General features: G+C 50.4%; 1 protein-coding gene across 1 annotated transcript in view; it reads left to right on the plus strand.

Annotated features, from left to right (window-relative positions):
• Positions 1-12,730, plus strand: part of LOC113453084 (GON-4-like protein) — a 34,456-nt gene that overhangs the window by 10,826 nt on the left and 10,900 nt on the right. Inside the window, exons 12-21 of the mRNA XM_087914055.1 lie at positions 31-132; positions 1,424-1,464; positions 1,608-1,711; positions 4,697-4,895; positions 5,042-5,128; positions 6,160-6,331; positions 7,195-7,339; positions 8,223-8,373; positions 9,523-9,639; positions 10,744-12,399. Of these exons, the coding sequence (XP_087770181.1) occupies positions 31-132; positions 1,424-1,464; positions 1,608-1,711; positions 4,697-4,895; positions 5,042-5,128; positions 6,160-6,331; positions 7,195-7,339; positions 8,223-8,373; positions 9,523-9,639; positions 10,744-12,399 (2,774 nt within the window). The remainder of the gene's footprint in view (positions 1-30; positions 133-1,423; positions 1,465-1,607; positions 1,712-4,696; positions 4,896-5,041; positions 5,129-6,159; positions 6,332-7,194; positions 7,340-8,222; positions 8,374-9,522; positions 9,640-10,743; positions 12,400-12,730) is intronic.

The following is a 12,730-nucleotide window of genomic DNA, read 5'->3' on the forward strand; positions in this document are numbered from 1 at the left end:
GCAACTGACTTTATTTTCCCCCTCTTCCAGACGAAGCTGATGATGACGATGACCCCGAATATAATTTTTTGGAAGATCTGGATGAACCGGACACGGAAGACTTCAGGAACGACCGTGCCGTGAGAATCACAAGTATGTTCCCCCTGGTCTACGGCTAGTCCTCGAGGTACGACTGCAGCAGACTGGAGTGGCAGTAAGCCATTGCAGTCATATGTCGAGACACCACATGACCAGCAGGCAACAGAATTAATGTGTGCTAGTGTGGCCACATTAAAAGATGACAACATGTCTGTCTATCTCTTCTATTTCTTCTATCTGTTTATCACTTTTGTCTATCTATCTCTTCTATCTATCTGTCTCTCTATCTCTTGTATCTATTTATCTATCTCTTCTATCTGTTAGTCTCTATCTATCTATCTATTTCTACATCATCCATATCTGTATCTATCTTTTTGTCATTCTATATCTCTATTTCTACATCATCCTTATGTATATCATTCTATCAATCATCTATCTATCATCTCTGTCTCTCATTCAATTATATATCTGTCATCTTCCCTCCTTCCCATCTTCCATCTATCTGTCTCTCTGTCTCTCTCTCTCTCTCTCTCTCTCTCTCTCTCTCTCTCCATCATATTCTATCAGTTATCTTCTATCATGTCTATCTGTCTCTATCATCTGTCATTTTCCTCCCTCCCATCTTCCATCTATCTATTTATCTATCTATCCCTTCTGTCTGTCTGTCTATCATCTCTCTCTCTCTCTCTCTCTCTATCTTTCTAATCTATCTATCTAATCAATCTATCTATCTATCTAATCCATCTATATCTATCTATCTGTCTGTCTGTCTGTCTATCATGTCTGTCTATCTATCTATCTATCTATCTATCTATCTATCTATCTATCTATCTATCTATCTATCTATCTATCTGTCTGTCTGTCAGTCTGTCTATCTATCTATCTATCTATCTATCTATCTATCTATCTATCTATCTATCTATCTATCTATCTTTCTAAGCTATCTATCTATCTCTATCTATCTATCTATCTATCTATCTATCTATCTATCTATCTATCTTTCTAATCTATCTATCTATCTATCTATCTATCTATCTTTCCATCTATCTATCTATCTATCTATCTATCTATCTATCTGTCGGTCAGTCTGTCTATCATCTATCTATCTATCTATCTATCTATCTATCTATCTATATCTATCTTTCTAAGCTATCTATCTATCTCTATCTATCTATCTATCTATCTATCTATCTATCTATCTTTCTAATCAATCTATCTATCTATCTATCTATCTATCTATCTATCTATCTATCTATCTATCTATAACTTTTCAGACGTTTTTAAGACATAGAAGCCCGAAGGCTGGGGATTTCCCTGACTCGCCTCTCTCTTTTCTGTCCCACAGAGAAAGAAGTGAACGAACTGATGGAGGAGCTGTTCGAAACGGTAAGTCCTTCCGTATGGAGCGAAATCCAGGGAAGCCCCCGGTCCTCAAGGAGGCCATCCCTTCTTCCCGTCTTGTAGAAAACCTCGGCCTCTTTGAACTCTGCAAGCTGCCTGCTTGTAAACTCAGATTATCCCCAAATCAGTTTCAGGATGAAATCGGCTTCCCCAGCCTGGAGGATGACGGGCTGGAGGACGAAGAGGGCGCTGCTGAGGCCCGGCCGAATTTTAATACCCCTCAGGTGCTCAGGTAAGGACAGCATCACCTGCCCTCTTATATTCATCCTGGTTTTAACAGACAGGTGTCCGTCAAACAGGATAAGGGGGGGGGGCGTTTCTCCTTTCGTTCCTTGCTTCCTTTGCAGGCGGCCCTCGATTTACGTTCCCAAATAGCAGAATTTCTGTCGCTAAGCAAGACCATTGTCAAGTGATTTGCTCTCAGTTTTAGGATTAGGAATATTCCTTATTAGCTGGATATCTGGTGCTTTGCTACGAAAGCATGTGATGGGGCTTAGTTTTTGGGGGGAGGAAAACGAGGAAAGGAAAATTCTGCCTCTGCCTACCAGCATCCAATTCATCTGGCTAGCGTCTAGTCAGCGTGTGAGAGAGTTGAGGGCCGTTTGGAAACTAAAACAGTTTTTGATGGGTGAGCAAGAAGGAGACAGCAAGGAGCCTTGGGCGTGGCTTAGCTTAACTGTTCTGGACTAAAGCTGCTTGGTGCTGTGAAACTGAAACTCCTCTGCATATGTTTTGCATTTGGAAGAAATTTCTTCTCAGGTGGGGAGTGAGAGAGTTGAGGGTTGTTTGGAAACTGAAAGAGTATTTGCTGTGTGAGCAAGGAGGAGACAGCTAGGAGCCTGGGTGTGGCTTAGCTCAACTGTTCTGTACTGAAGCTGGTGGCTGCTATGAAACTAAAACTGAAACTCCTCTGCTTGGGTTTTGCATTTGGAAGAGATTTCTTTCCGGGTGGGGAGGGGGAGTAGAACTCCTTAGCATCAGAGAATAATAATAATAATAATAATAATAATAATAATAATATAGGGGATATTAATGCTCTGAGGGTCATTTGGAAAAATCCTTTCTTAGCGAGCCCCTAGAAGCCAAGAGGAACCTACGCGCCCAATTTCAAGTTTGTAGGCTTTACGGTTCTGGAGATTTTGTGATGATGCGTATATAGCGGTATTTCGCTTTCATAGATATAGATTAGCCCTTGTGTTCGGTCGGTCGGTGGGCAATCCATAGCCTTCCCCCCTTTCACTGAACTTCCAACTCCCAGAATGCCTCGCTGTTCGCAAGGCACGCTGGGAGTTGAAGTTCCACACCGCTTTCCTCCCTCTGTGCTGATAGGATGTGGGGAGGGGCTGAGGTCTCCCTGTCTGTGGGGCAGGGGGCCTAAAAGGAACGGCACCCCTGTTTGGGAAGGGAGACAGAGTAACACCGGCTGGGCCTTGCCACCCCTTCTGAACCGAGCAGTATCAGAAGCGGAGGGCAAGATCACCTCTGCCTAGCTAACAATCGGAGAACCGGGCGCAAAGCAATACACAATTCCTCAGCTTGCGAGCCCTCCCCAATTTCCGCTGCTAAGCGAGACAAGCCGTTCAGAAAGTTTCACCCCGCCGCATGCGCAAGAGAAGCCTTTTGAGGCGCCGTCCTTCCTGACACACAACCCCCCCAATCCTATGTGTTATGTCTCACCTTTCCAAGGAAGATGAGAAGTCCAAACTCTGACCAAATCCAAGCAGGCAAAAAGATTCGGTATTTACAGAGTTAATTCCCTTAAGCAGGCAACGCTCTTGGCAGTATCGCACACGCTGCCAAGTCCAATGAGATAAACAGAAACAATTAATCACGAAAGCTTTCCAGAAACAAGATACACCGAAGCTCGACAGAAAATTCACACTTTTGTCCCGTACGGAGTTCCCAGAGCAAACACACCCACTTTTATTCCCTGTGGGGTTGTGTCAATAACTCAGTCTCTGATTCGTCCACGTCTCCTGCGTTGCAGCTCACACTTTTTCCTGCGACGCTGCCTAGCATCAAACCAGCATTCGTCTACCTTGATTCTCTCTGTCAAAGGCTGCTCCGATATGCCCTCCTCATTAGCCTCAGGGTCTCCCTCTCGGTTATCGGCCGAAACCTGAGGCATAACCAGGGAGGACGGCATTGCCGAAGAGGAAGGTCCTGGGGAGGAAGGCATTCCCAATTCCACCTCCTCCTCAATATCCGAGTCCTCTTCCTCTTAACAACGCAGACTCAGGGCCACAACGCATATGTGTTATGTCTCCCCCTTAATTGCAGGAGGGCAAAACGAAACAGGCTGTTCACAAACCAAAAAGCAAACTTTCCCAAAAGGACCGTGGAAGGGTTTCCAGTCCTCAGCAATAAATCCAAACTCTGTCCGGCAAACCTGACGTGGCTAATAATCCCAAAGCCGCAAAGAGTTCTCTCCGTGTGTTCACTCCCATAAATCACTTTGCTTCTGGCGAAGCTCGCCAGCCAAGCCATTTCCGTATATCCCCTATGAGGGCGTGTTAATCTCCTTAATTAGTCACTGGCTTGACGCCTCCTTCCTAATTGAGATTGACGCCTCAACTTACGTCTATTATGCACATCTAGCCAGGTTCTTTCCAAAGACTCCTCCCCACTAGAAAAGTCTCGCAAGCGTTCCCGGTTAGCTATTCCCGGCTGTTGCTCAGCCAGAGGAGAAGGATCAGAGGAGGTCGAAGGTCCTGACAGCTCTATGAAATCAGGTTTGTCCCTCCTAGTTACATCCATTTCCTCATCCTGACTGCTATCCAAATCACTCGACAGAGCCGGCTCATAATTTACCGCCATTTCCTCTTCGCTTGAGAGCCCATCTGCCAACGGAAGAGATTCCAACTCCGGAGTCACAACGCACATGTATACGATTAATTCGAAATATCTGAAAACGTAGGAACGCAGCTGAGTTTTTCGCACGGTCCAGGAAGGACGGTGAATCGTACACATTTTATTTTTGTGATAGGTCTATTTGTATTTTCACATTTTAAACCTCAATGAAGGTGTTTGTTTTTTTTAATTTGAAAAGAAGAAACAAAAGAAAAAGGAACGATTTACAAGTTGACACCCTGCCCTAAAAGGACCCCGGTTCTCCAAGGAGGGCGACGAACGCCGGGCAGGTGGGAGGGGGGTTCCCCCGAACCTAGTACACCCACCCACCCACACACACACACACATTTTCACCTCCTTGGTGCAGGTTTGAAGAACCCCTGGCCAACCTGCTGAATGAGCAGCATCGGACGGTGAAGGAACAACTGGAGCAGCTGCGGGTGAAGAAGTCCGCCGTCAAGCTGCCCCAGGAGATGGAGAGGTCCAAGCTGCGGACCGAGAAGGCGGCTCAGACCCTGGCGCTGGACGCCGGGCAGAGGAAGAGGCTGGAGCACCAGATGCAACAGGTCAGATGCCCCGCTGCCTTGGGCCTGGCTCTCCTGGGCCTCTCTTAAGCCCTCCAACCCCAGGCGGGTTGGGTGGTTTTTTTGGGGGGGGGAAACGGGACGGGCGGGTTGCTGACCACTGACCTTCTCCGCCCAACCGTTTCCAGCACGTGCAGCTTCTGACCCAGGTTCACCTGCTGTCCAGTTGCAACCCGAGCCTGAGCACCGAGGCCAGCACTTCCCGGCTCTTCCTGGTAATTTCTCTCTCTCTCTTTATCCTTGACTTCGCCATCCCGCTCTCTCTCCTCCACCTTCCCCTTCTCCGCCTCTCCTCCTCTTTCTCCTCCTTTTCCACCTTCTCTTCTTCTCCATCTCCTCCTCCTGTCCTCCTGGTCTCTTTTCCCCTCCATCATCTTCTCATCCTCCTCATGTAGTTCCGTTTCCTCCATCTTCTTATCTTTCATCTCCTCCTTCACCTTCTTCTCCTCTTCTTCTCCTTGTCCTCCATCTTCTCATCCTCCTCATCTAGTTCTGTTTCCTCCATCTTTTCCTTCTCCTCCATCTTTCCCTTCTCCTCCCATCTTTCCCTTCTCCATCTTTCTCCTCCTTCTCTGTCTTCCCCTTCTCCGTCTGCTCCTCTTTCTCCTCCTTTTCCACCTTCTCTTCTTCTCCATCTTCTCCTCCTGTCCTCCTCGTCCGTCTTTCCCTCCATCTTCTCATCCTCCTCATCTAGTTCCATGTCCTCTATCTTCTTATCCTTCATCTCCTCCTTCACCATCTTCTCCTCTTCTCCTTCGTCTTCTCTTCTCCTTGCCCTCCATCTCCTCCTCTTCCTCCTCCTCCTTCATCTTCTCCTTGCCCTCCATCTTCTTACCCTCCTCCTCTATTTCCGTGTCCTCCATCTTCTTATCCTTCTCCATCTTTTTCTCCTTCTCCAACTTTCCCTTCTCCATGTCCCCTTTCTCCTCCTCCTCCATCTCCTCCATCTCCTCCTCCTCTATTTCCATATCCTCCGTCTCCTCCAACCTCCTCATCTTTCTTCTCCTTCCACATCTCCTCCTCCTCCTCTCTTCGTCTTCCCTTCCTCCTTGTCTGTCTCTTCCTTCTGCTCTTCTTCAGTCTTCTCCTCCTCTTTGCCCTTCCCTGTCTTCCTTTTCCGCGTCTATCTCCTCCTTATCTTTCTTCTCCTCCTCCTCCATCTTGTCCTCCGTCCTCAGGCTGGACTGAAGTCCCATCCGCCGTGATTTTTCAGCTGTCTTTTTTCCCCTCTTTCTGTTCCCCGCAGAATGAGTTGGAGAGCTTCGCCCAGAGCTCCCTCGCCCTCAGCCAGCCTTCCAACCCGGCCTTCCAGACCTCTTTCCAGCCTCTCAACCTGAAGGAGTCCCTGCAGCTGATCAGGGACTTCCACGCTCACGTCAAGGTCGAGTGGAGCCCCCGGAAAGTCGTCAAAAAGAACAGTGAGTCCCGTCCTGTCCCGCCCTTCAATGCAAATAAGATTTGGGAGGGTAATTTATTATCTACAGTTCCATTAAAATCTCCCATCATAATTATATTGACATGGTCCGGGCGAGGCTTTTCCGCACGTCGTGCCTTTTTAAAAAACAAAACAAAAAAACCCGGGCCCAAAAATCCACAGAGGGTCCTCGACTTAGGACTCATCGTTTCTGTCGCTAAGCGGGCCGTATCTGTTCGGTGCGTTTGTCCCGGTTTTGAAGACCTTCCTTGCCCCCGTCGTTAAGTGAAATCGACTAGGAAAACGGTTGTTAAATGAATCTGGCTTCCTCCCTGGGTTTGGCTTGTGGGGAGAAATCACGCAATCCCTGGGGGGATGGGATGGGGGGGAAGCACTGCGGCCGTCATAAGTACGAGTCAGTTGCAAGGAAGGAATTAAAAATCGATTTCTTCTACTCCTCTTCCTCCTCCTCCTCCTCCTTCTCCTCCTTCTCTTCCTCCTTGTCGTCTTCTTCTTCTTCTTCTTCTTCTTCTTCTTCTTCCTCCTCCTCTTCCTCTTCTCCTCCTCCTCCTTCCCCCTCCTCCTCCTTCTCCTCCTCTTCTTCTTCTTCCTCCTCCTCCTTCCCCCCTCCTCCTTCTCCTCCTCTTCTTCTTCTCTCTCCTCCTCTTCTCCTCCTCCTCCTCCTCCTCCTCCTCCTCCTCCTCTTCTTCTTCTTCTTCTTCTTCTTCTTCCTCTTCCTCTTCTTCTTCTTCCTCTTCCTCCTCTTCTTCTTCTCCTCCTCCTCCTCCTCCTCTTCTTTTTCTTTTCTTCCTCCTCCTCCTCCTCTTGCTCCTTCTCCTCCTTCTCTCTCTCTCTCTCTTCTTTTAGTGAACGACTTTTCTTGCTTGCCGAAGCAAGTGGCCTGGATCCTGGCCACGCGGAGAGTTTTCCTCTACCCAGAGCTGCTCCCCACCTGCTCCTTCAAAGCCAAAACACCCAGGGACAAGGTGGTCTTCACCAAAGGAGAAGACAAGTAGGTGCATCCGCCTCTTACGGGCCCATCCTGTATCGTTTCCCTTCCCGAGGGCGGGATTCAGGCTGGTTCAGCCCGGTTTAGGCGAACTGTCTGTTTACACCCGGTTCAACCGAACCAGGAGTTGAACCTCACCGGCTTGGCCCCACCCACCCGCCTGACCACTCCCAGGAGTCTCCAGGTGGCCCCGTTTTGGATACAGGTAAGCGCGGGATCTGCGCGGAGGTCTCTGGGAAGGCGGGAAATGGGCCTCCTGTGTCCAGAGTGTTTGGCAGCGTGACTATGAGACAACCCAGGAGCGACACATAGCACCCGGCGATGTCGACATTAACCGTGGTTAATGCACAACAGGCAAGCACAAGACAATATACACGTGGTGGCAAAATACCTTTACAAGCAAGCTTGTCTTCTTCTTAACACACGCGGAGAACTTGGGCACTGAATCCGGGTCACAAGGAAAAAAGAACCGCTCCCCTCTAATGGCTGCCATTTATATACATCCCTCTTAAAGGGAACTTTACTCTCCAGCCTTAAAGGGAAATGCCCCCACTCTGCTGAATCACTCTCGTTAACATCAGCCAGACTTCACATCAGCTTCACAGCATTGTGTAGCTACTCACTGCTGGTCAGTTTCTAAACCTTAATACCTTTAACGTTCCGGAAGTCTGGAAACAGGCCTGTTTCCAGCTTCCGGAGCCCGGGGGAGGCTGTTTTCGCCCTCCCCAGACTCCTGAGGAAAGCCTCCGGACTGTGGGGAAGGCAAAACAAAATGGGCACCCTGGCCGTGCCCACCCACCAACCGGGCAGAGAACCAGTTGCTGGGATTTTGGACTTCCCACCCCCGTCCCTTCCTAACTCTCCTGACCCCCTTCCCTTGTTTCAGCTTGTTGGCCCTGGGTCTCAAGCACTTCGAAGGCACCGACTTCCCCAAGCCCCTCATCAGTAAGTACCTTCTGACCACCAAGACGGCCCACCAGCTGACGGGACGGATCAAGAACCGAAATATGAACCGGGTCCCCGACAACATCATCCGGGTGAGTTTCCACCCAAATCTTCCGTCCCCGGAGAAGCTTCATTAAATTCAACCGTGGTCTCTTGACGGCGGGGGGCTGGCTTTCTGGAGAATCTCCATCTTCCACGTCGTTTGGGTTGTCCCAAAGATGGTTTTTTTGTTGTTGTTCAAGAGGCCATTGGACCTTTCTTGGTTTTTCTTTTGAAGAAGTTTTGCTTCTCATCCAAGGAGCTTCTTCTGCTCTGGCTGGACGGTGGGGAACGGAAGGTTTGATCCTCGTTGTAAGCAGCTGGTCGTTTGCATCCTTTTTAGAGAGGCGTTGAGGCTACTCGGAGGTTTATCTGAGTCCTCAGGGTCACTTGAGCCTTCTCCACACCCGTTTGCACTACTCAAGGTGACCCTGAGAAGACACAGATAAACCCCCAAGTGGCCTCAGGGACTCTCTAAAATGGATGCAAATGACCAAGTTGCCTGCAAGGAGTATAAATCCTTCTCAGTCCTCCAGGTCACAGTTGTCCCAAAGGTGTTTTTTTTTTTTTTTTCAGAAGGCAACCGGACTTCCTTGTTTTTTTTCTTCTTCTGAAGACGTTTCGCTTCTCATCCAAGGAGCTTCTTCCGCTCTGACCGGATGATGGGGAACGGAAGGATTGATCCTCCTTGCGGACAGCTGGTCATTTGTATCGTTTTTAGAGGGTCGTTGAGGCCACTCGGAGGTTTATCTGTGTCCTCAGGGTCACTTGAGCCTTCTCCACACCCATTTGCGCTACTCAAGGTGACCCTGAGAAGACACCGATAAACCTCCAAGTGGCCTCAATGACTCTCTAAAAAGGATGCAAAGGACCAGTCAGAAGCTGAAGAAGCTCCGTGGATGAGAAGCGAAACTTCTTTGAAGCAAAAAAGAAGAATATCGTGAAAAAAAAAGCGCACCTTTGGTGAAATCATGATCTTGGACAACGGAGGATCTCTATAGACTTTTAACCGCAGCGATCCACTTAACAACGGCGGCCAGAAACGTCGTACCCTGAGGCAAAACCTCACTCGACCGATGTCTCGCTTAGCTGCGCAGCCATCCGGGGCTCCGTTGCGGTCGTAATTTGAGGACTTGCCCCTCTGTGGATCATCAGGCAAGGTCAGAAGCCTGAGGGATCGTTTCTTGTTATCTGTTCTTTAGTATTATAAAACCACGAAGCAGCTTCCGGTTTTGCCCCGTCTTTGCGAGGAAATTCAACCCGGCGATTGGAAACCGCCTGCGGAGCAGGAAGAGCAGCGCTTGCCCTTCTGGTTAAAGGTAAACTTTGCGGGGATTGCAGGGGGGGGGGAAGTGTGCGTGGGTCACATGTGAGGCTTTGCTTCACAATTGTGTTGTGTCGCAGTGTATTTTCCTGCTCCACGTACGGTTGTAAGTCAAGGACAGCCTGTTGTTGTCAGACAGGCGTTAAAAATCCTTTAGGGAAATCTCAAATTCTGGCTTTCTTGTGCTCCCTCTCTCTCTCTCTCCATATATGCCTCTCTCTCCCTCTCTCTATCTCTCCATCTTTCTCTCCATCTCTCTTTCTCTCCATCTCTCTTTCCATCTATCCCTCTCTCTCTCCCCATCTCTTATCTCCCTCTCCATCTCTCTCCATCTATCCATCTCTCTCTCCATCTCTCTCTCTCTCTCCATCTCTCTCCATCTATCCATTTCTCTCTCTCCATCTCTTATCTCCCTTTCCATCTCTCTCCATCGATCCATCTCTCTCTCTCCATCTCTCTCTCTCTCCATCTCTCTCTCCATCTCTCTCTCCATCTCTCTCTCCATCTCTCTCTCTCCATCTCTCTCTCCATCTCTCTCTCTCTCCATCTCTCTCTCCATCTCTCTCCATCTATCCATTTCTCTCTCTCCATCTCTTATCTCCCTTTCCATCTCTCTCCATCTATCCATTTCTCTCTCTCCATCTCTATCCCTCTCTCCATCTCTTTCTCCATCTATCCATCTCTCTCTGTCTCTTTCCAGAGAGAAAGGTGATCCAATTAGGAAATAAATTTAACTTTAACTTATAGAATCCATCCCACCTGGACGCTGGGGGGAAAAAACAAGAGGGGGCGGGGAGAAAGAACAGCTTCCCTGGTCTTTTTTTATTTTAACTATATTTTATTTTACCATAAAAAGGTAAAATGCAAAACAAAGCAGCGCTAAGAACAACGACCCCAAAATGAGCGTAAAAACAAAAAAGGAAAATAAATGTATAGCGAATAAATGTAACTTTTAACGTACTTGAAAGTTCACTCTCTCACGCTCAACACAAACCCAAGGTGTTTTTTTTTCAATTCCCCGCTTCTCTTTAACACAACCCACACATAAACACCTATTTCACACACACACCCCGCCTTCTGTTTCTCCTCTTTCTCCCAGGCCAGCTTGCCCTCCATCCAAGAGGCCATAGAGCAGCAGCGTGCTAGAGTGGCCTCCCAGGACCCCGACACGGATACCAAGGCCGGGAGCGAGCCGGCCGATCCCGCCAACCCCGAGTGCCCTCTGCGCATGCCCGAGGGCCTCCAGCTCATCCTGAGACCCCTAAACAGCCGCTTCTGCCGCCGAATGTGGCGGTGGCAGCGTCCGGCCGTCGCCAAACCCTTCCTGGTCCAACCGTGTTTGACCCCGGCCGGGACAGGCAGCTACCTGAAAATGAGCGCCAAGCAACCCTTGTCCGCCGCAGCAGCGGCCCCGGGCAAATTGGCTCATGTCTCCCCCTTGCCGCAACCCTCCTCATTGGTCCAGCCGTTGTCGGCCGTGCCCCACCTGAACCTACCCACCTCCGCCCTGGGCCACGGCCCCCCTTTCACGCTGCGAGGCGTCCTCTCCGCTCGGCCGGCAGGACCCCGTCCGTGTTTGGCCCCCGCGGTGCCCCCCAACGTGGTCTCTTCCCTGCCGGTCGCTTTCCAGCCCAAAATGATCCTCCCGGCTCTCCCCGCCAGCCGCGTCCGGAAGGTTCCTGTCCCCAGGGGGTCCCAGAAAAAGAAGAGCCCCAAAGCGGCTCCGTTGCTGAAGGCCGCCCCAGTGCTTCATCCAGCCCCGGTCATCTTCACCGTTCCCGCTGGGACAGTCAAAGTCTTGGGCCTCGCCAACGGCTGCAACGTGCTCCAGCCGCTTTCGGCCACAGCCCAGGCGGTCTCGGCACCCCAGTCTATCCCCATCACCACCCTGCTGGTAAACCCCACGCCTTTCCCCTGCCCGCTCAACCAGCCAGTGGCAACTTCTCCTCCCTCTGCCCTTCCCTTGGTGGTCACCTCCAGTTCAGGCCCTCCCCCGGCGTCCGCGATGACCAAAGACGCGGAGAGGTGTACTCCGCCGGCCAGCAAAATAGCGCCCGGTGGGGATATTCCAGACCCTGACCAGTCCAGCCCTCAAAAGGTCCCAGGAGAAGCCGGCGGCCCGTGGTCCTCCGAGCTTCCCTCTGGGGTCCAGGCAGAACTTCCTATCCAGGGTTACATGGAGGGGGGAGATGTTTTGGGCCCTTCTCCGTTCTCCCCCATGGCGGAGTTAGGAGACTTGGTCAAGGTGGACTCGGACACCGCGAAGGAAATAATACCCTCTCCGGAAGCCACCCCTATCCCGCCAAATCCATCTTCGGAAGGCTCCCCGATGGAAGGCGAGCTGGTTTTGGGCCTCGGGCAGGGCCTGGAGGTTGAGACGGCCTCAGGAGTCCGGAAGGCGCTGAAGGAAGGGCAGAGCCAAGCGGGCTCCCAGGAGGAGGAGCAGGAGGAGGAAGACGAGGAGCAGGAGGCCACCAACTCAACCGGGCCACAAGCGGCCGAAGGAGGAAGTCGTCATGCTTCCCCTGCCGACGCTGTCGGCAGCGCCGTGGCGGATCCCGTCAGCTCCTCGGGAAAGGGGGAGGAAGTGGGGAACCGCCCCGAAGGGACGGCGTCATCTGGCCAGGAGGGAGGAGGCGAGAAAGACGGTCTGGAGGAAGAGGAAGAGGAGGATTTTGACGATTATATCCAGGATGAGGAAGACGAGATGTCTTCGGCTTCGGAGGAATCAGTGCTCTCGGTGCCAGAACTTCAGGTAAGACCAGGCTAGGATCCCTGAATTATCTTGACCCCAATCTTACGTCTTTTGGAAGAGACTGGACAGCCACTGAAATGGGATAGGGTCTCCTGCTCGAGCAGAGGGCTGGACTAGAAGACCTCTGAGGTCCCTTCCAACTCTGTTATTCTGCTATCCTTCCTTTTCTTTTTCCTTCCTTTTCCCTTTCCCTTCCTTCCTTTTCCTTTTCCTTTCCTTTCCTCCTTTCCTTTCCTTTTTCCTTTCCTTTCCTTTTTCCTTTCCTTTCCTTTTTTGTTTCCTTTCCTTTTCTCTTTCCTTTCCTTTCCCCTTTCCTTTCCTTTCCTTTCCT

The sequence above is a fragment of the Pseudonaja textilis genome, chromosome 16 (genome assembly GCF_049901715.1).
Source record: "Pseudonaja textilis isolate UNSWEBS1 chromosome 16, rPseTex1.2, whole genome shotgun sequence".
Lineage (NCBI taxonomy): Eukaryota > Metazoa > Chordata > Lepidosauria > Squamata > Elapidae > Pseudonaja > Pseudonaja textilis.